The following is a 24999-nucleotide window of genomic DNA, read 5'->3' on the forward strand; positions in this document are numbered from 1 at the left end:
ATAAACTATTAAATTAGTACTATTAAATATTAATCTGATCGTTCTTCCCCGTATTTGTACATGTTACTGTCCTCATGGCTGAAGTTCATTTAAAAATGTAAGAACACTTTGCTGCTTTCATAATGAAACAAATACTCAAGAACTCTTGGATTTATTCCATTAGTACCAACACTAAATCCTGTGTCCTACCTGGGGCTGGGTCCCGGTCTGAACTTCCTGGTGCTGCCTGGTGTATTGGTGGTGTTGGTGTTACAGGCACTGGTCTGATCACCCAGCAAGTCGTGTTCGGACGACTCTTCGTAGCGGGTGCTGTCGTCGGTGCGGCCCACTCCGCTGTCCAGCTCCTGACTGTTGGACAGCAGAGGAGCCAGGCTCAGCAGAGGAGGGAGGGGTACAGGCGGGTCTCTGTCCTCCTTATCTCCTCTCTCTCCTTCCTCCCCGTCCTCATCCTCTTCCTCCTCCACGTCCACATCACCCCCCGCACCTTCTCTACCTCCTCCTCCCCCCGGGCAGGCCAGAGCTCCTCCTCCTCCCCCCCGGCAGAGGCGATAATAGCCAGACAGGTGAGAGGAAGCGAGCGAGCAGGAGGAGGCTCGAGGGTTTGGGTGGAAGCCTCCTCCTTCCAGAGTCAGCTCCATGTCCTCCTCTGGATCTACAGAGTTGTCATTCTGGAAGGATGCAGAGAAAACGAATGTGAAAATATTGCTCCTTTTCAAATTATTCGATTTGTAAATGGCTGAAATCGTGTTAATGACACCTAACTATCAAAAACTATGGTGACCTCAAAAAGTCACAAATTGGTGTAAATCTGAATTATAGTGAGCATGGCATTTCTGTTCTTTTTAATCATCTTCAAAATACAGCTGACGCGAATGAGAATGAATTCATTAGTACCTTGTCTGGAAGGGCACTGGTACTTTATATACTTAATACAAGTTTGTTCATTTTTACACAGCAGTGGTTGTATGTGGGGAAAATCCTTTGAAAATGCTGCACAGCCTGGCTCTGTTCAACAGCAGCAGCATGGCCAAAACTGAAAGACACCGCCAAGACGTATCATCCCTTTATATTATATCAAAATCAGATTGGTGCGATGTGAGCCGCATTTGATAGAAAGACATTTTGTTTGTTTTATAACGACACTGAAGAACCTCGTGTTTTTGTCTGAGCTCACTGATTATTTATCGCACAGATACAGGAGGGGAGGCACAAGCCCAACAGGAGCCTCATGCTGTCACACATCACTGAGTGCAAAGATTTAAAAGTTCAATTTCTCCATTGCTGCCAGTACAGTAATGTATAACTGTAGTATTCCAGTCCTCTTCTGGGTTCTGTTCTGTTTAACAGGATTGTTAAATATGAGCTACTGAGATATATTCCAGTTTGTTGTTGTTGACAAAAAGAACATCTCCCATGTTGACTTCAGTTCATTTGAAAAAGATTTATTGACACTACAGAGCGGATTCTTCTTTACTGCCTATTATAAACATTATATTGCTTTCTGTAATATCTGCGTACAATACAGGAGATTTGGGTTCTATTAGACATTTTTTGTTGTTGTCCTCATGTCTTCAAAGGGCTTTATTAACCAGGTTAATACTTGGTGGTGATATTCTATGCTTTTCTTATTGTCAGTAAATCCCATGTGCAGACCCAAACCAGCACTGAATGTGTGTATCACAGCCTGATGTATCTTCTTCCTCTGAGCCATAAAAAACTAAAAACTCATCAGTGAGCCTCACTGTGTCACTGGGTGACATCTTCCTTCATCACCACGAACACACACACTGCAGTTTATCTTGACTCAGTCCCACACACACCGTCCTGCTGCCCCAAACACTCACTAGAGCTCCACATGTGGATTCATCCGCCGCTGAAAATAGTCCCCAACAGATGCACTATTTCCTCCTGTCGGTTTGATAAAAACTACAGCGAGCAGCTGTTTGAGGACGTGACTGAGCCTTTTAAAACATGAAAGAGTTTAAAGATTCACGTCTTCAGTAGGAACCAATGGGCTGTGAGCTGAGAGCCACAGACAGGAAGTCAGGAAGTATTTCAATAGATGGACTAACACATTGTTGGTATAGGTCTTTCTCTATTTTCTTATTGACAATAAGAAAAATATCCCTTAGAGTGTGTGTGTGTGTGTGTGTGTGTGTGTGTGTATCTATGTGTGTGTGTTTGTGTGTGTGTGTGACCTTGATGGAAGAAACTAGGTCACATGGGATACATTTCTATCATCCATCAGCCCTTCATCCCCTCATCATTTCATCCGTCTCTCATGCCTTCACCTCGCCCTGTCGTCTTTCACAGCAGGTTCTTATAAAGTACATTCTGTTTCTCTGCCACGATAAATATTTAGCCGTCTACTCAAAATCACAAAATAATTAAAAATATCACACCATCAGTCAACATTGTGGACTTTTTGCATTCTACAGCCTGGATGCACTTTGATTTTATCAGGTATCTATTTTCACTGAGAAATCAACTAACAAAAATATAATATACACAGCACACTACTCTTGTTAAGTTTGTCTCGTCAGTAAATGAAACTACTATTTCCAAGGTCTAAAATGAACGTTAAGTCTCAAGATGTTTTTAAGTCCTGCTACTGTCCCCCAGAGGCTGCAGCGTTTATCACACTCCAAACACTTACATGTACAGAGAGGCTCACAATACAAAGTCTGTCCTGAGGGTCGTGCAAGAGGGGACGGCGTAGGCCCCATCACTGAAAGGACACGCAGTACATGAATGTGGGACACTCTGCCGTCACTTCCTAATTTGTTATCTGCTTTGTCGATAAAACATCCATCATCTCCCGTTCTCTCGTTACCAGGAGATCTGACTAAATACTGACTGACTGGCTGACTGACTGAGTGACGGCTCATTTATTTGGTTGACGTGTGCACACACGCTGTGCACATTCATTAGTGAATATGTATGCGTGTGTGTTTTTAACTGACGTGTATGAATATGGCGTCTTGCAGTTCGTCCTCTGTCAGCAGATGTGGACACACACTCTGGGACCTGCTGTCATACTAGAGACATTTATCATGGCTGTGTGTGTGTGTGTGTGTGTGTGTGTATATATAATAACACACACATGAATGTTATGTATATGACTGTTTGTAGCTGTGTGTGTGTGTGTTGCAGACTGTTAAAGGTACAGAGCAGTGATTTGCATTTGATTAAGAAACTGTGAATTTCTAACGAGATAAGTGTCATTATTTCAGTTATGATGGTTTAGTTCCCTTGATAGATGTTAGCCAGGCAGCCATGTTTTGGGGGGATGGGAGGCTGCTGCTGTGCAGGTTGGAAATTCATGTTTGCAGAGGTTGATGCTTGGCATGTAAAACTATACGCATTACATCATGAATGTGTTCAGCGAATGTTTGGTGTTTACAGCTGCTGGGGTCAATGTGGAGAAAAGTTTGGGATACTGGCAGTGCTAGAGGACAGGTCACAGGGTCATCATCAATCAATATGTGAAGAAGATTCCTGTTATGTTAGTCACAGACTGATGGATAGATACACAACAAAAGGGCAGAAGGAGGTGAACACATAACATCCCTGCAGGAGGAAACCAGGACTGTGACCACACGGTGAACCAAACTGTGGCCTTTATGAATCTTTCCCCTCCTGTCGGCCACTCGCAGCAGCAGCAGCAGCAGTGAAAGGAGGAGAAAGTAGGTTAGAAAACTAGGCTGCAGGCGAGCTGAGTGATGAAACAGGAGAGACACTGTTAGACCTGAAGTTATGGATGTGACGACTATTTCTGGACCTGAAAGTGGGATCACTCAGTTTAAACAAGTGGTGAAGTAATTACGACTGATATAAAAAAAAATAATCAACAGCTATTAAGATAATGAATTCATTTAGAATATATCAAGCAGATATTACAAATGTTGGCTCCACTTACTGAAATGTTAGGATTTGCTCCTTTACTTTGTGTTATATCACCATAAATTTAATGTCTTTTGATTTTGGACTGTTGGTTGAACAGTGATGGATATTGTTCTGTATTTTTCTAACATTTTATTGACTAAACAATTAATAACAAAACTAAGAGTCGACGGCCGTGCTAGTGGTGCTTTGAGCTAAATGCTAACATCAGTATTGGACAAAGTCAGAGGTTCAAAGTGATTACAATTCATCCTCTGGACACCATGAATGTCTGAACCAAATTTCATCCAATAGTCGTTGAGATATTTCAGTCTGGACCAAAGTGATGGACCAGCCGACCGAAAGACTGACCAACTGCCATCCCGAGAGCCAGGCTGCTGTACGAGGTGTTCGTATCACCACTGCCAGTTAACCTGTAACTTTGGTTTCTATGGTTACCTGCGGGCCGCATACCCTGAGCATTGATTTGGGACGGTGGTTTAACCGTGTTGTGTCGCGTGACGTCACCTCGATATCAGGCCTGGCCAGCAGCAGTGAGAAGTTGATGCTGTCCTCTCTGGTCAAAATGGCCACCGCTTCCTCTCTGTTCTGAATATCCACTCCATTAATCTAGAAGGGGTGAGCAGAGGCAAGGCAGCTTTATTTATATTGCACATTTCAAACACAGAGGAGAATATGGAGTTCACACTCCAATACAAATGGGACCAAAACTACAGTATTTTCGTGTTTTGGCCACTTAATTACTTGTGTTTTAGATTTAATTTTTAACGGTTTCCGACTGCTATCTACTGACTGTGACTTGAATCGTGTTGCTAATGTGCTGAAGTCCATCAATAAGTCGACAGACAGAAAGATAGTCTAGCAGCTATTTTGATAATCAGTTTTCAAGTACAAATAATGAGGATTTGCTGCTTTTCTTTGTCGCACAGGAGACCAAAGTGAATATCTTTGGGTCTTGGACTGTTGGTCGGACAAAACAAGACATTTGAAGACGTCAGCTGTGACTCTTTTTCACAGTTTGATGGCGTTTTATGGATTAAACGATGAATCGATGAATCAAAAAGATAATCGACAGACTGATCGACTGTAACTAATTCATCACAGTGAACATCGTTGTGTGATAGTATAGAAGTAAAGTGTGATCAGCAGTAATCAGTGATGCAAAGTAACCAACAACTGTATTTAAGAGTAATTTGGAGATACTTGTACTTTACTACAAGTAGTAGTATTTCATTTTAATGCTACTTTATACTTCACTCCTCCACAGTTCAGAGGAAAATATTGTGCTTTTTACTGCACTGCTGTAAAAGTATCTGACAGCTGGAGTTAATTACTTTACTTTGAAGGTTATACATACAATATAAGATTAAACTACCCAACTGTATTACTTTACTATACACGTTGCTGCTAATACTCCCGTACTTCTACTTAAGTAAGACTTTGACAGCAGGCTCTGAATACTTGTTAGTATTATGCTATTTGCAGTACTAACACAGTCTTTTTTTTTTATTAAAAATGCAAGAAAAGAAACAGTGAGAATATTAAATTCTCACTTCATGCCTTCATGTGTATTCTGTTAAAACACAAAAGTAGAACACATCAATTCTTGATGCAGCACAAGTTCCATACTGGATAGAAAATATGACTTCAAAACAGGATTATGAAACATGTCATAACACCGCGTCTGTCCAAAAGGCCTTTATCTCTGTGGTGGCGGCTGTCATGGGAACCAGCGCTGACATCATTCATGCATCGCCACAGTAACCATGGCGACGCCAGGTGCTGCTGGTGGTCTGTTCTTATCACTTTCTAACTTTAGCTTTTCCCTAACAGCGTTTTTCACGAGGTCGTCAGTCGGACGAAATGTCAGGGCGGTGAATGTGTTCACACTCGTTCCTCGTCATCGTCAAGCTGTCTTAGAGAGAACAGTCAGCATGTGGGGGTGTAGCTTTAGAGCAGAGACAAAAACATTGATTTAACAGGGTGCAGGAGAAAAGGTTAAACTCCTGATGAAACTCCGGCTGACGGCTCCTCTTGCAAAGTAAAAAGCAGCACTTTGTAATGCTTTAATATTGATTATGATACAAAGTCAATCCAAAAGATAAACTTTAACGATTCATTTATCTTTTCTACATGGAGCACCACTGATCACCAGCAATTACAATTATATATTGTATATTACATAATAATATGAAGTGCTTTAACCAACAAGCGCTTGGTCAAAGCAAGTATGGCAGTGACAATTCTTTAATGAAAAATCATTTTGGAAAAGTTGAAAGTTGATCTTGCAACTTGGAAAGTGTGATATCTGTGTACAAACTGACATCTGAAGATCAGAAGAAGAGCAGCAGGCGACCCAAAACCACAGTTAAACAGGCCGCACAGCTCTTCTCCAGCACACGTCATCGGGGGGGGGTTATTGACACCATTCTCCTCACCAGTCAGTAGTGTCAGTAGTGTCAGTAGACACCTCTTGGATGAAAGACTTGTTCAATATATTTTCCGATGTGTTATCACTCGTCCCGTTAGTTCCTGTTCCGGGGGCTCGGCTTGTCTGCTGACCCTGAGCTTCTCTCTTTGTTAGTTTTGTATGTACCTTTGCTGTTCTTTGGGAGAAGCCAAAGACAGATTTTGGTTTACTGAAGTTTATTGAAGGTGTAAATAAAATAACGCCGGTTGGAGGCAATAAGACACACAGTAGAACTGCAGGAGTGTCGGCACAGTAAAAGTTTGTCTGCTAAAAACAAAGGAAAGTGCTGCAGTGTTCACTTTCATATTATGTTTAATATTGAGAAACATTACACTGCTTTCCTTTATAGTTTTTCTGAGTTTGAAAATGAACGAAGAAATGCTATTAGTTATGTTATTAGTGTGTTTTGCAGTAACTGCAGTATATAAGTTGAAACATGCTTTTCATGACTTTGCGCTGACTTTTTCGCCCACGCTTTAATCGTAGCACTCAGGGATTTAGTTAAAAAGTGGCATTTCATGATTGTGTAGAAACAGTGATGTTAATTCATTTTCTGAGGTTTATAATAGCAGATCTTAGAGCTGTGGTCTAATATTATGGGGAGACTATGAGGCTGTAGTGCTATGCTGTGTTCACGGTGTGTTTACAGCATGTTTATGGAGCTGCAGCACTGTATCATCCATCCAAGGGGCTTGTTCACTTTCTTTTATTGTTGTTTTCTTTCCTGTGGTTCTTCCCTGTTTTTTTATGACCGTCTTCCTGGAGGCTTTATTTGCTCTCAAATATATCTTTGTACGGCGGCGTCCTCTCTCTCTCGCTAACCTTCATCCTTTTGAGTCGACATCACTTCCCAATCAGAGGTCCTGTGCGGTGTCTCCCCCCCGCTCAGTTTTAGGGTAACTCTCGTCATGAATCGCTATGTTTACGAAGAGGAATATAAAAACTCTCACGAGGAGGACGTTACTGCTGCATTAGATGCATTTATTTTGATGGAAATATTTTAACACTGACAACGGTTTTAAAGCGGTCTCTGCTGTCTGACAGAGCTGAACAGTGAGGTGGTAACACGGGGGGACACTGTTGTCTCCCCCTCCATCTCTCTCTCTGTCTATTTTTAGGACAGCAGTAACTGGGCTGCTGACAGCTCTCTCTGATTGGACAAGACTGTCCCCCGGGTTCCAGGTATAAATTTACATACTTTGATTTGAAACTATTTCTAACCCTCATAGAGCCAGTTAATTTGGCAGAGGACATGTTTGCATTTTCAATCTGCAGAAGATGTTCTGAACTTAAGGTCAACATTCGATATTCATGAATACAGAGATTTGTTTTTGGCCTGACGGTGAAGCTAAAGGTCACTGAAATCTAAAGGGTGTGTGATCAGTAAGTGTCACGGCAATCTGTAAGTTAAATGTTGATATTTCTCATGACCGAGTGGGAAAATTTGGCCTGACGACTGGAGAGAAAATGTTTAGAGTTAGACCAAAGTAAATGTTCGTGATGAGATCTTATCTTGTTTTTTGTCATGTTTATCTACAATACAAGTTACTCTGAGTCTCTCCAGATGTTTTTAATGATAACATGATGATGCTGATCACAAAAGTTCATTCTTGACCTCAGAAACAGACATTTCAGTGTCCATTTACTACCTTCTTTGGGAGCTCAGCAGATGGACTTTGCTCTGTTGTCATGGAAATGGCTGAGTTGTCATGAGACCCAACTTCCATATGGTAGGTCATGTGATGACAACAGTGCAAACTCCATCCTCTGAAGGAGATTGTGAGTTGTGGTCGAAAGCCTGAGTTAAGATTTGCACAAACATTACTGACGGTTTTAATTGCAGTTTTGATTGAAGTGAGCAGGTTTATGTTTCTCTAACCTATAACTGTCAGCCCTTAATGCAAAAAAAAAGGTTTGTGCAACCAGACAAAAGTTAAGATAGATACCTGAAGTATTCGGTCGCCCTCTCTGATGCGTCCGTTCTTGGCTGCGATGCTATTTGGATTAACCTAAAGTGATAGAGAGAGAAAGAGAAAGGTAAACAAAGCCCTTGATGGATAAATAAATGACCTCATGAATTAAGAAACAGATCAATTAATACTGATGGAATGAACGCATGAATAGTTCAATTGGTATAAGCTGGCTGAATGAATGGAAAGAGGGAGTAATCGGTCGGATGAATGATTCAAAGGATAAGATAATGAATGAAGTGATTAATGGATGGATGTAATAAATAAATGATAAGATAAGATAAAGATGAGTGATTCGTCTGAATGAATACGAAATGAATGTGTCATCAACAGACTTTTATGCATGTTTTTCCAAACAAATGAGTGAATAGATAAATGAGTTAAATGAACGAGTGACTAAACTCTGGAGAGAAGGAAGAGCAGAATGAAGGGATGAAGAGTAGATGAGTATTTTTCTTCTTCACCTCTCCAACATAAATCCCAAGATCCTCCTCATCTTCCGTCCTGTAGCAGACGGTCAGACCCAACTTCTCCTGCTGGCTGGATTTGTACAGCTCCACCTCCTGGAGGAACAGGGGAAGGAAGAAGGATTGATGGTCTGAGCTGGTTTATGAGGGACAGCGCTGGTCTTTAGGTGGTCTTCAGACCAGAATGTGGCACAGCAAAGTTCACCCCATGAAACAGGCGATGGTAGCGGCTTGGTGACAACGTGACTACTCGCAGGGCTCGATGTTGAACTACTGCAGCAGGCGAGTTGGTCCTAAGCTTTAGAACAAATATTGAACAAATATTATGACATAGAGACTGTAGACCATCCCAACACAGACCACCTTAGACCATCAATGATTGGCTGGGACTACGAAACGCCAGTTACGACTATCAAAGACCAGCTCGTTATTGCAGCAACCACCCTGTCTGTGTTTTAGCTGGAGGGCATCGACAAAGGAAAGTAGGTGATTTAGAGAGGAAATGAAGGATGAAACCAAAGGGTAAAAAAAGAAAGTAAGACATCAGGAAGTAATTTAGGGGATATAATGATGGTGGAGATTGGGGAAATGAATGAGAGCAGAGGAAAGAATGAATATGAATGAGAAAAGACAGAGGAGGAAGAGAATCAGGGAGAACAGGAAGTCTACGAGTCAGAAAGAGCAAGCAGCTTTCCACTTTGCTGACTTCTTTAATGACCAAACTGGTGTTTGTCTCAGGAAACAGCAGTAACCCAATGAAGCAGAAACAGAAAACGTGCAATTCAGCCAAACACAGTGGTCCATTAGGCTTTTGTAAACCGAACTTCGATGGTTAAGACCAGTCTGACCATCACTCATCCTGCTTGTCTCCAACAAACACGACAGCTTCTAGAAGTCAATTTGTTTCAGTAACATTTCTGAAGCCTGTGGATGGTTTTGCAGCACAAGCAGAAATGTCTGTGTTTCCCTTTTCCTTCCTCCTCCTGTTCCTTTTCCTTCCTCCAGGTCTCATTTCATCGATTCCTTGCTCAGTTCCAGTCTGTCTTTAATACCTCTTCATTCATTTTAACACTTAATTATCTTCTTATGCTTTTCTTCCCCCACAGTCCCACACTTTGTTTTTCCATTTGAGTAGTGACGCGTACAAGTCATATAATTAATTTGAAATTGAAGCTTTGGGTCTCGTGCATAAAGAGTGATGCATTACATTACATTACTTTCAAGCAGCCTGAAACTCAGCAGCCAGATTTTGTTGGATTTTGTTCATTTATGTAAGGCTTTCCTCAGCTGGTTGGCCTGCTCAGTTTATATTCCAATAGTTTCATCAGCTAAATGACTTGTGTCTCTGTACATGTACTATTCATGGAGTCACAGATGTGCAGCTGGGGATGCCAGTAGTTTCTCTGAGGCATTTAAACTCATGAGAAGGGAAACTGGGGAAAAAAAGGTCGACAACCAGCTGCCAGAGATGTTAACATTTGACATTTGGTTCTCACCTCATACTCCAGGTCTTCCTGTCTGTCCACCTCATGGTTGGAAACGTCAAAGTAGTCATCGGGGTCGTTGTACTCAAACACACAGCTGGGGGGAGGAGGGAGAGACGGGGGAGACAGAAAGATCAATCCCCATCATATCTAACATAATTGATTTTTCATGTCTGGAGACTTGTCACTTTTCTTGACACCTAAAACAGGTCAGGACATACAACTCATTGATCCCATATGGTCCCAGGAGGTGAGGGAGGGGAGGAGAGGGTGGAGGCGGTGGAGGGGAGGAGGAGCCGCCCCCCCGGCCGTGGTGGTGGTGGTGGTGATGTCCTCTGTTCTTCCCCAGCGTCACGATGTTCTGGAAGCTGATGTCCGTCTGCGTTGCGTTGTCGACGCAGTCGGGGATCGCCACCATGGCAACAGAGTAGACCGAGCTGCTGCCGGTCCCGTTACCGCTGCACACCAACGTCCCTGAAAGATGGAGGTTAGGTCGGGTTAACAAAACACAGAACTGAGTTTCAACTGAAACTGTAAAAACACACACATTTAGTTTTCAAGTTCCAATCCTGTGTCCCTCAGTTTTCTATTATCTCTTGGTATGAGCCAAATATTTGTTTGTTTTATGTCAAAATCCCTCTCTTTTCTCGTCCTCCGTTAAAGGTTTCTGATGACTCATCTTGAACTTGGGGGTGTAAACATAAATGCATCCAAACAAATGTGATTTAGGGCCACTAGCTCAGCCTGTCCCCTTTTATATAACATCACTTCACTGTTAGTTTGAGGGTCATAGCAGCTAACACACTATGAAAACTTTATCTGGTTTGGGTCTAATGTATTACTCTCTCCCTTCTCCTCTTCCTGATCTAACAACTCCGTGTCCCTCTGATTTGTTAAGACACATTTTTGATGAGTGATGCAGTCAAATCTGACGGACTAGATGTAAGACACTAACTGCTGTTTAACTGCTGTAACTGTGGGTTGGAGCCACAGACGGCAGACATTATATTATGCTCTTGCAAACTAAAGATACGGTCACATAAAACTTCTGTCTTGCGAATATTCGATCCGTCTCCATTTCAGTTCAATTGAAGCCCAAACGATGAACAGATTTAAACATGCATGCACACTCAAAGGCGGGGTGAAAAGCCTCCTGGGGGAGACGTGATGGATCGTTTAAAGGTGCGCACTCGGATGAATACATGAAAAGTGACAGAAATAATTGAGTAAAGAATAAAAATCCCGGCCTACTTTTACACCTCCGCACACCGAATCTATCACTGCGTAAAGTGGGTGTGAAAGTCTGATTGTCTGGATTTAAAAAGGTATGAGGGGAGGGGGTTTCAGATGGGGTTTGACTTGAAGCATACTGAGACCTTTACAGTTCAGAGTTTTGCTTTGTTTAGCATTGACAGAGTCACACGGTCGGCCAATAGAAACAAAGTGTTTGGTAATGGAGAAGTCATTGTTCGAACAACATCACACTAAAGACTCCAAACCACAGCATCACTCTCACAGACTGGTGACCGTACGTTAGCACGTCAACACCTGGACTTCTAATAGGCTTCCTTCTGGTGGCTTATTATAGGTTCCAGTATGACAAGGACTTAAACATGTGTTCAGCTTGGAAATATAGTTCATTTACAATCATGAAGAGCTGAGCTAGATCAGATCAGAGAAGTAAATTATGTAAAATACATAAGAGCTAATACCCATATTTAGGACCAGTATGCCGCCTGTAGTGACAATAAACCAACAAAACAAGAAAATCAAAGTAGATGGAAGCTGCAAAGCTGAAGCGAGAACAGCATATATGTATATATACCTTGGCAGCGGTTTGCTTGAATAAATGAAGGAGAAAAAATACAAGGTAGGAGAGGATACAGATGACATGTAACTGATATTGAAACAGATTAGCAAAAATGATAAAACGCTGCGGTTACATCAGAAAAGGTGGTAAAAGTCAAGTGATAACGCATAATTATATGATATTTAAGAGAGGAAAAAGATGAGAGGAAGTGTCAGGAGATGTGATGAGAGAAACAGATGAAAGAGATGAGAAAATGTGACAAGGAAGAGGGCGAAACTCGACGAGACACAGAGAAATCAGATGTAATGAGGCAAGAACGTGGGAAAGACAAGAAAGAGGATAAAGGGAGGTTTGGGTTAGAAATAATGAAGAGAGATGATATTAAAAGATGAGATGAAAAAAGACAAGAGAGGAAAAAGAGGATTTTTCGTCTGACAGCAGCTCAGTGCTTCAAAGACAGCAGAACAGAGAGAAGTAACACCTGTGTGGAATGAAAGGAGGTAAAAGCACAGTTTGAATGATAACATCTGCGCTCATGCATGAGTCTGATGCTTGTCAGAGGGACGTGTCTTACCTTTCCTCCTGTGACTCTTGCGAACAGACCCGGGTTGGTGCAAAGGCTCCTGGGAGTTTTGTGGTCTGTCTAGCGGGAGCTGAGAGGGCCTCCGTCCTCTGACCTGAACAGGGCACGAGATTAATAAAGCATATTTCATGAGTAGGGTACGTCTTGCATTCCTGCTGAGCCTTACAGGAAGGCCGAGCACACAGCAGAGGCACATTATGATAGAATATAATATTATGTCTTTACTGCTGCTGACATGGTTGTGCTGGTCGAGCTTTCTTGAACTCCTGTGGTATATATTGGCAACACACCTGTCATATCTGATAGTTTTATGATGCTCTCTCTGCTCATGTTAATACATCAGAAGCCCTATCAATAGCCATATCCATACCCACAGTCACAGCTGTGGTCCCAGATAGTGGTAGTATCCTGTACTACAGAATATACAGTGTACCTCTCTCTGTTTGCATCAGGTGGAATGCAAAGTAATGCAGAAGCTATTGTAAAGTAGTTCAGAATAAAATCCCACTGTGAAAGGTTATGAGATATCTTTATTTGAGTATATGTGATTACAAGATTAAGTTAATATCATGACCTGCAGGTGGCGCTAGAGAAAAGGTGATGGAAAGCCCAGAATGGAAAAGGTTCATCATCTGGGGAGCATGGACGTGTTAATGTCGAGGTCATCTGCACATCAGATTTATCTATTTCTTGTGAACGAGTGGATTTCTTTTCCTGACGGTGGTACGTGGAGAAAAATAAGGAGGTCAGTAAAATCATTAGGATTCATTCTTTGGGACCATGAATATCAACTGCAAAGTTTCTGCAAAACTGAGCATCATATTTTACATTCACAGCCCCTGAAGATTACATTTCAAGGCTTGTGGTGTTTCAGCAATAAATGTAACATGAACAGCAGCTGCTGATGGATAGTGTTTGCTAAAATGTTATTGGCAGCCGAATGCGCCGACAGATGAGGACTAAAAGAATGAGGAATAATGTGATAATTAATGATTCAAGACAGAATTCAGAAATCAGACGTCTGAGGAATATGATTAAAAAAAGAATTCAGGGTCCAAGGCTGAATAATAATGAATCAAGGTAACTGCATAATTCAGAGCATCTGTGGTCTCAAGTTAGAGATAATAAATCAACTTTAATGCTTTGTGGTTCCACACAGAGTTTTGTTTCAGGGAAGTCTGTGAGGCTGTTTCATCATTATCAAACTGTCAGAGCAAATCTGACACCAGTTATGTAACTTAATATATATATAACTCAATATATTCTTCTTTGGTGTTGTGAACGAACATTATATTCTGTTCCAAACACAAGGGACTGCATCTGTTGCTTTCTACCCATAATCCCCAGCATGTGGGGCTTGTTTAATTACTTGGGATTCACTTCTGAAAAGCAGCAGCGGCTCTGGCTGCTTCTAACTCTTGAGGACTGAAACACATTGTCACGGCACTAAGGCGACTCTATTTGCATGTTTTTTTGGTGCCACCAAAGGTCGAATGGCATCATTATCAAGGGGAAAAGAATGAAAGGAGGACACACTGATGGTTCAAGAGTAACTTCCCTAAACTACATGTTGACAGGGACTGCCAGGGGAAAGCAAAGGAAAAACACGGTTGTCATGGAAATACCTATAATTTCTTCAAACGAGCCTGGCATAAGAAAATATTTTCATTGATACCATGACCATGGAAATTCAGTCGTCGTCGTCACAACACTACATATGTTACAGAACAATGACCTCAACCTGAAAAAAAATATAATTGTATTTTTACAAGAATGAACTGTGAACCTCAGCTTGGACAACGTGGCCAACATGGACAAGAAGTCTTTAATGGATGGAGGATCATGTGACATGACATCTTTCTGCTCATGTAAGACTGAAGGGACGGCAGTCTTTTCAGAGACAGCAAGGTGGAAGAGAGGATTTTTCCCCCCTATTTTTAAAATGTACCGTTAGTGAGATATAAGTGTGGGACGATGGGTGATACACTTTGGTCAAAAGGCAGCTACCGAGAGCATCAAGACAGCTTTAAACGTAGACGTGAATATACGAGGGAGAACTAAGACGTTGCTCAAAAAGACTATGCACACTCATCAAACCTTCCTCAGATAAATCAGTGATTAAAAGCCGTACAGGTGACAGTCTGGAAGGAAATATTCTCCATCTGTCATCAGCTTTATGGGAGTGGAACCTTATTAAAGATGACTGATAGGAGGCGGACGGAGGGATGTAGGACAGGAGAGTCAGTCATGGAGGAGGATCATTGAGAGCTGATGGATGGCAACATCCAAGGGTGTCCTACCTTTACGTTTCCATGTCTGTCCATCGGCCGCAGGGAGTCAAAGCCTTTTTGCTAATGAGAGAGAGAGACAGAGATAGATGGTGTTACTGAGGTTGGGAGGAGAGCCAGATAGTCCAGAGGAGAATATGAAAGAGAAAGAAAACCGAGAGATAAAAACACAGAAACAAGAGACACGGACATTAAAAACAACAGGCAAAAAGCCTTGTTATTATAGATCATTCGTAATGTCGTGTGTGGTCTGGATGATGTTTCTAGAATATCTCATCACATTGTTCATCGTCTTGGTTGTAATTTAGGGGAAAGTGTGTTTTTAAAGGCTCCACAGAACAGAGTCGTAGAGATGCCGTACAGATAACAATTCAAATGATTTCTCTGTATTAAATAAAAGGAAATCTGCCTTTTTAATTCCAATTCAACTCTATATTCGTGTGTTCATCAGCCTGAGGACCTTTTTTTGAATGTTTAAATATTTATATTTTTGTTTAGTTAACAGAAAAGGAAGGACATTAAATCACATGTAACGACATAAATGTCAAGGATGAAGCAGTTAAGTTAAGAATTCCCATCGTGGTCCTTGATGTAGTCCATGAAGAACAGCAAAGATGCCGAGTCCAGGAGACTAAGTGACATCATACTACAAACAAACCAATACAATAAATAGGATCATCATCAATAAAATCATCCCAAGTCAAACGCTGCAAAAACAAATAATATATAATTACATTTATTAATCATAAGTACTATTTGGATGTTCTTGTTAAAGTCCTGCGTTCCCCCGACCGTAAGAAAGAGATCTCTTTTTACTGCCGACTGCTTTTTAAATCATACCATCAGTTTTTAAACTGATCCTCAGGCTTCAGGTGTGCTGCCACGTTACTAAGTGACGAGCACAAAAGGGGCACGTCAAATGAAACCCACCTAGTGTTTTGCTCAAGGGCACATGCTGTAGGCAGAACAGGAGCTAATTTAACGGGCAGTCTCTGACCCTGGTTCACTCCCTCCTCAATCGACAGCTCATAACGAGCTTCCACACAACGAGCCGCCAGCCACACACATTAGCATACGTAATATAGCTGTGAGCACGGCCCAGTGTGTGCAGGCGTCACCCAGGGGGCAATATGAAGAGAAACACCTGTTTGCAAATGAACATGGAGGTAATTATTTATGAGTTCAGTGTTTCTACTGGTGTGTGTGTGTGTGTGTGTCTTTATTACTAGATTTTCAAGCATGCAGGAAACACACACATCAAACTAATGCCTGAAGACACACATGCAGAAGGCCTCTGAATGCAGACTCTAACCTGCTACTTCCAGGTAACACACACACACACACACACACACACACACACACCAGCTCATGAATATTTGCATGGCTGCACACAGACACACAGCTCTGTCTGTCACACCTCTCCTCCTCCCTGCCTTTGTTTCAGACCTGATTGTTATGCATTACATGTCCTCTGCAGGTTGGCTGGCTGTGTGTGTGTGTGTGTGTGTGTGTGTGTGTGTGTGTGTGTGTGAACATAAGGCCTGAGCCAGTCAATACCCACTCAATAACCACAATCATCTATCAGGCCTGTTGTGGTCTTCTCACTGATTGTGTTTCATCTGCCATTAAATAGGTCGGCCTGGACTTTCCACCTGAGGTGTGTGTGTGTGTGTGTGTGTGTGTGTGTGTGTTGAACACAAGCATTTGTTCTTCAGTGTGTGGTTATATGGAGAGTTGCTTCACTTGGTTCCAGACCTCTGACTCTCCCCGAACATCTATTGGTTTGTAAGCCATTTAAATAGCTTTGGTGAATGGCTGTTTTTTCCTGGTCGAAAAGCAACTGGGCCAATCAGAGCCTTTGTGGGCGGGACTAAAGTTGAGCGTCAAAGCGGCTGAGCTGTTGCAGGCAAAACTGCGAAACAAATCAATTCTTTCTTTTATGTCGAATACCTGATCTTTTTAATGAAGTCTTTTTCAATTTAAAACGTTTCACAGTGTCGATTTAATCTGTATTTCGGTTCCCGTCTTCGTATTTATTTTAACTGCTTTATCTCCGTTTTAATTGATGATAATAACCTTGGTGTTTACGCTCTGTTCGTGGCTGTGGTTATAAGTGAGCACATCTGTGTTGCGATAATGGACTGGCAGGTATGTGGATTAATGGACGGGACTGGTGGATTTCAATATTCAGCACAGCAGTATCATTGTGTTCGTTTGTCTGTGTGGATCCGGCAGTTGACTGTCACTGTTCGATTATTCCTGCGCATGATAATTACAACATTCCCAGGCTGCACGCTGCGCTCCTGCTCATTATACTGGTGTGTATGTGTGGTTACAGGGAAGGCAACAATAAGAGTCCCGACTGGGCTCTGCCACATTAGCTCGACAGAAATCACAGCTAAGTGAAGTGTGAAATTAATAACTGAACGGGAGAAAAGAGCTGACTGTTCTCTTCTGTCGGAAATAACCTGCTATCTTCCGTTCAAGAGCTAACGGAGCTTTTTGTTTGGCTGGACAGGATGAATCTCAATCAGAAGCCTGCCGTGTTTTATCCCAGTCAAGATTGATTATTGATCATTTTCTACAGGTAATGGCCACAGAAGCACTCAACAATTCCAGACAAAAAAAATATAACTCTGCATTATTTGATGCTTTGTAGGAACCAAGAGGCTAGTTAGCAGTTTACCTTGACTTTTAAATCATGGAAGCTTGAGGTGGGACTTCATCACACTTCATTATTGGTGGGATATTGATTGTTACACAGAACAGTAACAAGCAGTGTTATCATTCATTATGTTCCACAATACTTCAGACAGTACTGTCTATTAATGCATGTGGACTGACTTCTAATCCATAGATCCTGCTGTTTCAGGGTCTGAGAAGTGAAAGAAATCAAATATGTTAATGAAACAGTAAATCTTTTCTTTATTAGCTGCCTAACTAAAGCCCAAAGTGGCAGCCTATTCATTTAGGTAATATGCTATTTTGAACCACTCTAGCGGCGTTGTTGGTCTGTTGACCAGTCGGTCGGTCAACCACTTTGGTCCTGATTGAAATATCCCAACTACTATTGGACTGATTGAACTTCTGTACAGACATCCATCATTCCCAGACGATGAATCCCACTGACTTTGATGGTCCTCTCACTTTTCCTCTGACCTCTTGTGAGCCGCAGCAGCTTTAAATGGGAGTAAAATGGAAAGTAAAGTAAAATGGGGGGAAAAAAGCTGCTATTTGCATATAGTGTAAGTAAATGTGAGCCGTTATGCGGCCTGTGTCTGGATTTATTCAAACAGAAGATGACTGAAATGGTTTCTGTGTAGACACGCTGTCAGGGTAAATTGAAATTGCTGATATGAAAAGATTTGCTGAAAACTAATGACATTCCCATCAGCCTCAGTTGTACTTTGTGTTTAGTATTAATTGGCACAAATTAACATGCTAGCATGCTAAATTAACATGGTACGCCCCTAATAAAATGCAGAGAAATAAACACGAGCAGTGACGAGTGAATACCGCGACTTCCCCAGGTATGTGGGTGGAGACAAAACCAGTCGATCTTAGATCTCAGATTGAGACTATCTAGTCGATCACAGATCAACAGTTTTACAGCTTAGTGAAATAACGTGAACAATGTAATATAAACAACTTCTTTTAACAATTTTAAAACATGTAACAGATTTTCAATATATTATGCAATATTACATTTTACATTTTACATTTTTGTATGATTTTTTCAGCATTACAGGTTTTAACATTAAAGACCATGAACTTACTTATAACACAGGCTATAAAGTACTAAATTTATTATATTTCAACTTGTCACATAAACTTTGTCCTGTTCATGGTACTAAATGAGCAGTCAAGGGATCACTGATGTTATTAACGTTCATCCTCAGGGGAACGTGAATGTCTGTATCATATTTCATGCCATTGAAAAGATGTTGAGATATTTCGTTTTCATCACACACTCATCACCAGAGCATCGCTGCTCTCTCAACATGAGCCTTGACATGGAAACAGGCAGCAGGGCTGATTACAGTGAACGTGTCGACTGAAGCAGAAGGCGTGCCTTCAGCTTTCGGGCCCGCTGGGCTTTTAAATACAACGACTCGCATGCCGCAGCTTTAAACTGTTCCGATCGCTGCAACGCTCCAACATATGGAGCTGATGGTGATTATTTTTATTGTCCTGTATTGTTGTTGCCATGTGTTCAGTGTGTCGGAGTCTCCATCAATATCACCTCCTGGGGTTTCTCCTCCCTCTTCATTAACTATTTACTGATTCCATCAACACACATTTCCCCCACATCTATCAACACACACACACACACACACACACACACACAGAAACAGTTCCATATCAACACACTTTCCTATGGCATTTGTCTCTTTCACCCACTCCCTGTAGTGCATGAACACACACACACACACACACTGTGGAGAAAGACCAGGGATCCATTTTTCATTCCCAGCATGCCGAGGGGAAAGCAGAGATGCTATAATCATACCCAAGAGAGGGGGAGTTAAAGGAGGAGACGGGGAGCGGTCAGAGAGAAAGAGGAAGGAAGAAAGAAGAGATGAAGGTTGAATCCAGACAAGGATAAAGGATACAATCAGGAGAAACAGGGGGAAAAGGAGGAAAACGGGGGGAGGGTGAAAATGCAAAACACCAGACAGGGAGGATGAAAGTGGGAGAAAAGGGGAGAGAAGGAGTCTCAACCATTAGAAAGAGATTTCTCCTTTCAGTCTCTTTCTTTCTTCCCACTCACCTCTATCAACCCTCTGGACTCTCAGAGTCTAATGGAAGTCAAGCTGAGGATTGAGGCTGAGAGCAGACGTGAGGATTACTGGACACCACAAAGGCCAGACTGCCCCCGTGGAATAGTGACTTTATTCAGTGTGAGTCTGAAGAAAGGCCATATCTGCTCATCAGAAGAACACTTAGAGTCAGGCCAAATGAAATAATATAATAAATTAAATGATATAATAGAAAGAAATGAAGAGAAAACAGACAGAAACACCATCGCATGAATTCACATGAGTGTGTGCAGGTTCATCAAAGAACAAACCTCTCCTGCACATCTGAAAGACACATCTGTTGTGTTTTAGATGAGAGAATCTCTCCTGGAAACCTCCCGAGTTTCCTCAAAACACTCTTAATTATGATTCATAATCCAAACACATTTACATTTTACCTTCCAGGCATTTCACAGACGCCTCTGTCAAAGCAACAATAACAATAATCCACGACGTCTCCTCCTACATGAGCGTCTGTTCCTGTTTCTCTGTCTGATGTCTGTAGCTCTAAACCGCAGACTGTAGAAAACAACAATCTTCATACGGTGTCGAAACAGAAAACCAAGCGCCCTCTAAAACTACTCGTATGAGCATTTAGCAGTGAAGCTTAGCTAAACGGTTAAAAGAAACAACACTGGTCACCCCTTGACCTCCATGCTTTTACTCTTCTCTGTGCTGTGAGAACATCACACTCTTCAGTCCTGAATCTAAATGGTTTTCAGCACCAACGTCCAGTTCTGCTTCACTCATGCCTGAAGTTTGGGTTTCGCTACCAAGTTTACAAGAATGTGAAAATCTAAACATGGAGAAAGCAGGTGGAGATGAGGTGGGAAGAGAAAGTGGTTAAAGGCTGAACTAACATGCACACATGAAACCAGATTATTCAGAAAACTGGAGAACGCATTTACATGCGGAGAAGCGTGTCTGAAAAATGTTAAAATAGTCAAATATTCAGTCGTGGAAACCGGCTTATTTAGACTTCAAGAGACTACTTTGTGTACGTTTCACTTTGAGCGTGACTTTGGACAGAATTATATTGAATATGAGCGAGCGTCGCTGTGTGACGATGTTTCCTGTCACCCTCGTCCTCGTCATGTACATGTTCACCTGTGAGAGCCTGTTAGAAACCCGCGTACATGTACATCTCTAATAGAAATCTAGCTGGAGAAATCAGGTTTCTCTAATCCCCCAGCACAGAAACCAGGTTCCTCATTGACATGAGGTTTAGGAGATCAGCTCACTACACAAAGCCGCCTGTAACGCGATCACTGAACTGCATGTAAATGCACGGATTGAAAACTGAGCTCGTCCAACAACAGTAGCTGCTGGCTGAGATACCTGCCGCTAATGTACCGCTGCCATTACAGCCAATTACAGCCCTGTCTTTCCACAAACAGCCCCTGCCACTGTTTCCAGAGGGACTATTCTTCAGTATGAAGTAGTTCCACTGAAAACTGTTGATACTTTCAATTTCTCAGAGACAGATATCTCAAAACCAGGACAAACAAAACCAACAAAAACAGGATTTGGGTGAACTGCTCCTTTAATGTTATTAGTCACACCTGTGCCTTATGAGTCAAAGTGGCCACCAGGAGAAAAGGGCTGTTCAGATTCAGATTGGGGGTGTATTGTATGTATATATATATATATATATATATATATATATATTTAACAGTTCTTTCCGAGGTCAGAGCACAAATGTAGCAGTAAGAGAGCACAGGGTGTAGACAGGGTGTAGACAGGGTGTAGAAAAAAGAAGAATTAGCAGCGGGCTAATTTGTCTTTTTTGTTCAGTCTGTCCATCAAACAGCCACATTACTCAGATTCTGCTTGTCATTCAGAAACATTTGCCTCCCTCGGGGCCGTAACTTCATGCGAGTGATTACCATTTCATTTTCTGAAAAAGCACAACAAAGCATGTAAATATAAACACATACATCATTCAAACTGCGTATTATTAGCTTTCAGCTATATGAGTCGGGCACTGACACATATTACAGAACACATTGATTCCCTGCGTTATTCTCAGGCATGTGCCCATTATGTAAATCCACAGCGCTCGTTCTAAATCTGCCTTCACATCAACATGTCTCACTGTCATAATGAGTTTATAGAAATCATTTCTTTTATCTTCTGTACATGTATACAGCCGCACAGAGCACTTCCTTGCTCAGGAGCAGCACTTTTGTTTCAACTGATCATTCTCCGCCTGTGAGCACATGTAGATTTAGTGTTTTCTAGTCATAGAATATTTAATATAATATAACATCAAAGCTGTTGTCACGAAGCTAGAAACATGGCTGTTTTCATTGATCGATGGGTATATTCCATATGTTGCGCTTGATATGTTTTCACACAGTCTTTATGAGCTTAATACTGTATCTGCATAAAGTGTAGCACATTCTGTACACTCCCAGACAGATTACCTCCATCTTATGTGTTTAAGATTCGTAACTGCACAGCAAACACAGCGCTGATCCATGCCATCATTTCCCTCCTGGGGGTGTCTGACGATCTGAACCGCCGTTACAGATAATGGAGCCTGACAGCGTCTTTTAAACACTCATTCTTATGCAAATGTTTAGCTGGAGATCACGTCTGTGGACACATTTCCTACTTTACTAATAATTTACTATCATATAAAACAGAGAAAAGCAGCAGATCTTTTGGCTTTTGAGAAGCTGAATTTTCAGAATAAAATGCCAGACTATGACTTCAGTGTTTTCCAAACACCCCCCCCCCCCTGTGGATGCAGCAGCAGTGCAGCATGGGATTTGTAGCAACATGTTACCACCTGGTGTTCAGTTCAGAGCCGCAGCTGCATACAAACGAGCGATTCTGTCTCCGGAGTGTTGATTCTCTCTGCTGCTGACGGCCTAATGAGCCGACAGCTCATTAAGACTAATGGAGTTTTGACGACTCTGAGATAACACGAGTTAAAGAAGAACATGCAAACGGACCATAATGAGAGAGGATGGATTTATTCTTTTTCTCTTGTGTCGCCTGTATTTGTCTGTCAATCATGCTTTTACTCTCGGTGGCTCTGAGCTGTGGGTCACAGGTTCAAATAAAGTGACAGGGGAGAGCAGCGTAGCGTTAGCAAAGATTTCACATCTGCTTTTGCTCCAAAACAGTTCAGTTTCGGTCAGAACTGAGGCATCAAGTTGCCTTGAACTCTGTCGCCTCGTGTCTCTTCATGCTAATACTGACACAAAGGCATGACAGATGTCTCAAGTGAAAAGATCAAATGTAATTATTGTCATGGTAACGTGGACAAATTATTATCTTTTTGCGGCAAAATCCAAGTTACCTATAGGTTTGTGGGATTTTTAGTAGGTAGGAAACATCAGTGGCAGCGGTTGCACTGGGCAATTAAATGCTAGCACCCATTAGCACTAAGTGAGGCTAATAGTAAGGCTAACTGTAACTACTGATGGGAGTTAGCTTAGCTTAGTTTTTGGCTGCACGTTCTTCAGTCAGACACTGCAGCTCAAAGATTTAGATTCTGGGAAAGCGTGTTTTTCTGCTCTCTTTCACAGCAGTTTGTTCAGCAGAGAGTTGGGGTCAGGACACGGTTAGCCTAGCTTAGCATAAAGACTGGAAGCACGGGGAACAGCTAGCCTGTCCAAAGTTCATTTTGTGGTTTTTGGGGAAGTTATGTGTTTGAAGTATTTCTTGACAAACAGTGTGTCATCTGTTCAGGACTTGTTATGATAGATGGTTGTCAGATACGGTCAGTGAGCAGAGGTTCATCCTTGGAGACAAAGTGGGTAAAGATTTTATGAACTAAAGAGAAGAGTGAAGAAGAGTATAGAAACTATACACTATACTATGTTTTCTCTGAATATTTATAACAGCTCCAGTTTTAATAGTTCAGTTTTAGCTCAGTTTAGTTTTTAATTCTGACTCTAAATGTTTTTGACGGCTGAATTAAATCTCTGTTCTGTTGAACTTTTTTTTTTAACTTAGTGACACAGATGTCGGCGTCTCTGTCTCTCTCTCTTCTATGTCTTCTGTCTCTCTCTCTCTCTCTGCTATGTCTTCTGTGTCTCTCTCTCTCTCTCTTCTATGTCTTCTGTCTCTCTCTCTCTCTTCTATGTCTTCTGTGTGTGTGTCTCTCTCTCTTCTATGTCTTCTGTCTCTCTCTCTTCTATGTCTTCTGTCTCTCGCTCTTTCTCTCTTCTATGTCTTCTGTGTCTCTCTCTCTCTCTTCTATGTCTTCTGTCTCTCTCTCTTCTATGTCTTCTGTGTCTCGCTCTCTCTCTTCTATGTCTTCTGTCTCTCTCTCTCTCTCTCTCTCTTCTATGTCTTCTGTCTCTCTCTCTTCTATGTCTTCTGTCTCTCTCTCTGTCTCTCTCTCTTCTATGTCTTCTGTGTCTCTCTCTCTCTCTCTTCTATGTCTTCTGTCTCTCTCTCTGTCTCTCTCTCTTCTATGTCTTCTGTGTCTCTCTCTGTCTCTCTCTCTCTCTCTTCTATGTCTTCTGTCTCTCTCTCTGTCTCTCTCTCTTCTATGTCTTCTGTCTCTCTCTCTGTCTCTCTCTCTTCTATGTCTTCTGTCTCTCTCTCTTCTATGTCTTCTGTCTCTCTCTCTCTCTCTCTCTTCTATGTCTTCTGTGTGTCTCTCTCTCTCTCTTCTATGTCTTCTGTCTCTCTCTCTTCTATGTCTTCTGTCTCTCTCTCTCTCTTCTATGTCTTCTGTGTGTGTGTCTCTCTCTTCTATGTCTTCTGTCTCTCTCTCTCTTCTATGTCTTCTGTGTCTCTCTCTCTCTCTTCTATGTCTTCTGTCTCTCTCTCTTCTATGTCTTCTGTGTCTCTCTCTCTCTCTCTCTCTTCTATGTCTTCTGTCTCTCTCTCTGTCTCTCTCTCTTCTATGTCTTCTGTCTCTCTCTCTTCTATGTCTTCTGTCTCTCTCTCTCTCTCTTCTATGTCTTCTGTCTCTCTCTCTGTCTCTCTCTCTCTTCTATGTCTTCTGTGTCTCGCTCTGTCTCTCTGTAATGATGCCAGCGTGTGTGCGCTCATTACAGCAGATCTGCCAGCTCCAGTATGAGAAAGCATAAATACAGCTTCCCTAATGACCCCGGTTACCGTGGCAACAGCATCCCATTGAGACAAATTTGACAGCAAAGTGAAGAGAAGAGGTGACTGAGATGGAGGGAGGGGGGTGGGGAGGTGTGGGGGAGGGGGGAGTACTAGAGGGAAGTGAAGAAAAGGAGAAACGAGAGAGG

General features: G+C 41.9%; 1 protein-coding gene across 1 annotated transcript in view; it reads right to left on the reverse strand.

The window, feature by feature from the left end:
* The window catches only part of LOC139288933 (PDZ domain-containing protein 4-like), a 41311-nt gene that overhangs the window by 7777 nt on the left and 8535 nt on the right, over positions 1-24999 (reverse strand). The window contains exons 2-9 of the mRNA XM_070910399.1: positions 14988-15038; positions 12679-12781; positions 10516-10768; positions 10307-10391; positions 8808-8906; positions 8320-8382; positions 4411-4512; positions 190-668 (exon numbers count right to left, since the gene is read on the reverse strand). Of these exons, the coding sequence (XP_070766500.1) occupies positions 190-668; positions 4411-4512; positions 8320-8382; positions 8808-8906; positions 10307-10391; positions 10516-10768; positions 12679-12781; positions 14988-15038 (1235 nt within the window). The remainder of the gene's footprint in view (positions 1-189; positions 669-4410; positions 4513-8319; positions 8383-8807; positions 8907-10306; positions 10392-10515; positions 10769-12678; positions 12782-14987; positions 15039-24999) is intronic.

This window comes from Enoplosus armatus, chromosome 8, assembly GCF_043641665.1.
Source record: "Enoplosus armatus isolate fEnoArm2 chromosome 8, fEnoArm2.hap1, whole genome shotgun sequence".
NCBI lineage: Eukaryota > Metazoa > Chordata > Actinopteri > Centrarchiformes > Enoplosidae > Enoplosus > Enoplosus armatus.